This window comes from Pinus tabuliformis, chromosome 4_2 (genome assembly GCF_031772625.1).
Source record: "Pinus tabuliformis cultivar Carrire ecotype Pingquan chromosome 4_2, CPIR1, whole genome shotgun sequence".
Classification (NCBI taxonomy): domain Eukaryota; kingdom Viridiplantae; phylum Streptophyta; class Pinopsida; order Pinales; family Pinaceae; genus Pinus; species Pinus tabuliformis.
The window spans coordinates 221,569,180-221,570,955 of NC_142304.1; the positions used below are offsets into that span (position 1 = coordinate 221,569,180).

The 1,776-nt window shown below is 41.7% G+C and overlaps 1 protein-coding gene across 1 annotated transcript; it reads left to right on the forward strand.

Annotated features, from left to right (window-relative positions):
* The first annotated feature begins 347 nt into the window (after window positions 1–347).
* On the forward strand, window positions 348–1,292 carry LOC149168888 (uncharacterized). The gene has a single exon (XM_089428469.1). The coding sequence runs from the start codon at window positions 613–615 to the stop codon at window positions 1,027–1,029; it is 417 nt and encodes a 138-aa protein (XP_089284595.1). The 5' UTR covers window positions 348–612; the 3' UTR covers window positions 1,030–1,292.
* The last annotated feature ends 484 nt before the right edge of the window (window positions 1,293–1,776 follow it).

The following is a 1,776-nucleotide window of genomic DNA, read 5'->3' on the forward strand; positions in this document are numbered from 1 at the left end:
TCCAAAAGTCAAGCCTTAGACTCTGGATGTCCAATATTATAATTCATATTTATATCACCATAGTTGTTTGGTGGAGGCACTCCACTCAACGCCCATTCCACGCTACTATATCTATCGCCTTATCTGTAATGGAAGGCAGAGGCGGTGGTGATAAGTAGAAGGTCAATTCTTCCAACTCAATCTTTCAAATCTCCAAGTGGCAGCCACAACTATGACTTTTTCTTGAGCTAAAATTAAAATAATTGAGAGAAGAGAAAGATGACAAACACAAAACTGTAAAATAACAATAGTAATATTAATTCCGGAATGCATGCATCCCATGGCGATACATGCATCCATGTGCGCGTTTTATTCTCTCCATATTCTCAATTCTCGAAGCTCCTCGCCTTGAAATTGGAGAGGAGTCCTGGGTTTTTGTGGGAGATAATTACGACGATCATTATAATGCCAAGATCTCACCGGTTCCTGTTTTATGTTTCTGCACAGTCACCAAGGTGGGAGGTATTATCGTTAAAGGTCTGAAGAAAGAGATCAGAGGATCGAATCCTTTTAAGGTAAACTGTGTGGAATAGAATCCGGGGGTATTTATTGTTGGATGAAGGGAATATTGGAATGGCGACTCTGAAGCGATCGGAGATTTCGTTCAGGCGACAGGGCTCTTCTGGGCTCGCATGGGAGGAGAATTGGATACCAGCGGAGGTGGACGGTGGAGCCGGTGGTGGACCAGTTCTGCCACCGCCACCCGGTGCTACAACTAATTTCCACCGCGATTTACACTTCGCAGCCGCCGCCGCTCAGTCTGTTAATCAGAAATCCTCTGCCTCACGTGCTCCTCAGCTGAGGCAGAGCAGAAGCGTCGGATTAATTGGCGCCGGGTACACTCGATCGCGTGACCACCGTGTTCTGAACTTACTCAACGGTCTCAATTCTGCGGATGCACAGGAGCGCACTGGGAAGGAAACAGGTCACAAATCGCAATCTCGCGTTATCAGATGGTTCAAACGGACCTTCTTGAAATCCAAGAGATGATTTTTATTTGATTTGTATACACAGTTCTTGTTTCTGTGTCTATCTGAGACTTGCATTAATTTCCTTCTAATAGAGGAAGTTAAGAAAATGTTTGGTTTGGACTTTGGAGTACATAGTTGGGGTTGAACCCTGTGTCCAGGGGTAGTTTATTTATTGTCAAAATTGGGCGGGCCTGTACTTTGTATGACTATATCTGGTTATCTTGCCACAAGAAAACCAATTCCTGTGCTGTGCTATGGTAAAATTTGTGTTGTTTTCTGCTATATTTTTCTCAGAACATTATGCAAACATTGCACAGATATGTTTTTGCTATTTTGGCGAATAAATTGAGATTCTGTGTGTAAAATTGCATTGCATCTCCACATCTTTGGTGGCTCACAGATTGGTTCACAGATTGACATTAAATCGATATCACGCCTTTTCTTTTGGTTGCTTTTCAATTATTTGAGTGTGTATCTTTTGTGGCTGCAAAAAACAACTCAGGCGATTGACCTTAAATCAGTATCACGCCTACTCTGTAGTTGATACCTTGCATTTTAATTATTTGATTTTGACGTATACACACAGGTAAAACCTTACTTTAAATATATGGTAAAACTTCAATGGCTATTGGAGTAGAAAATGGTTTTTTCAACCATAATATTAAAATGCACACTTTTCTGGAGGTTTCCATGGGAGGGTAGTTGGGCTTGGAGTATGTGACAGCATGCGCTGGTCAAATCCTACAATATTTTATTATCAGCTTCA

Coding starts and splice junctions, on each gene's coding strand:
- LOC149168888 (XM_089428469.1), top strand. CDS start 613: ATGGCGACTCTGAAGCGATCGGAGATTTCGTTCAGGCGACAGGGCTCT.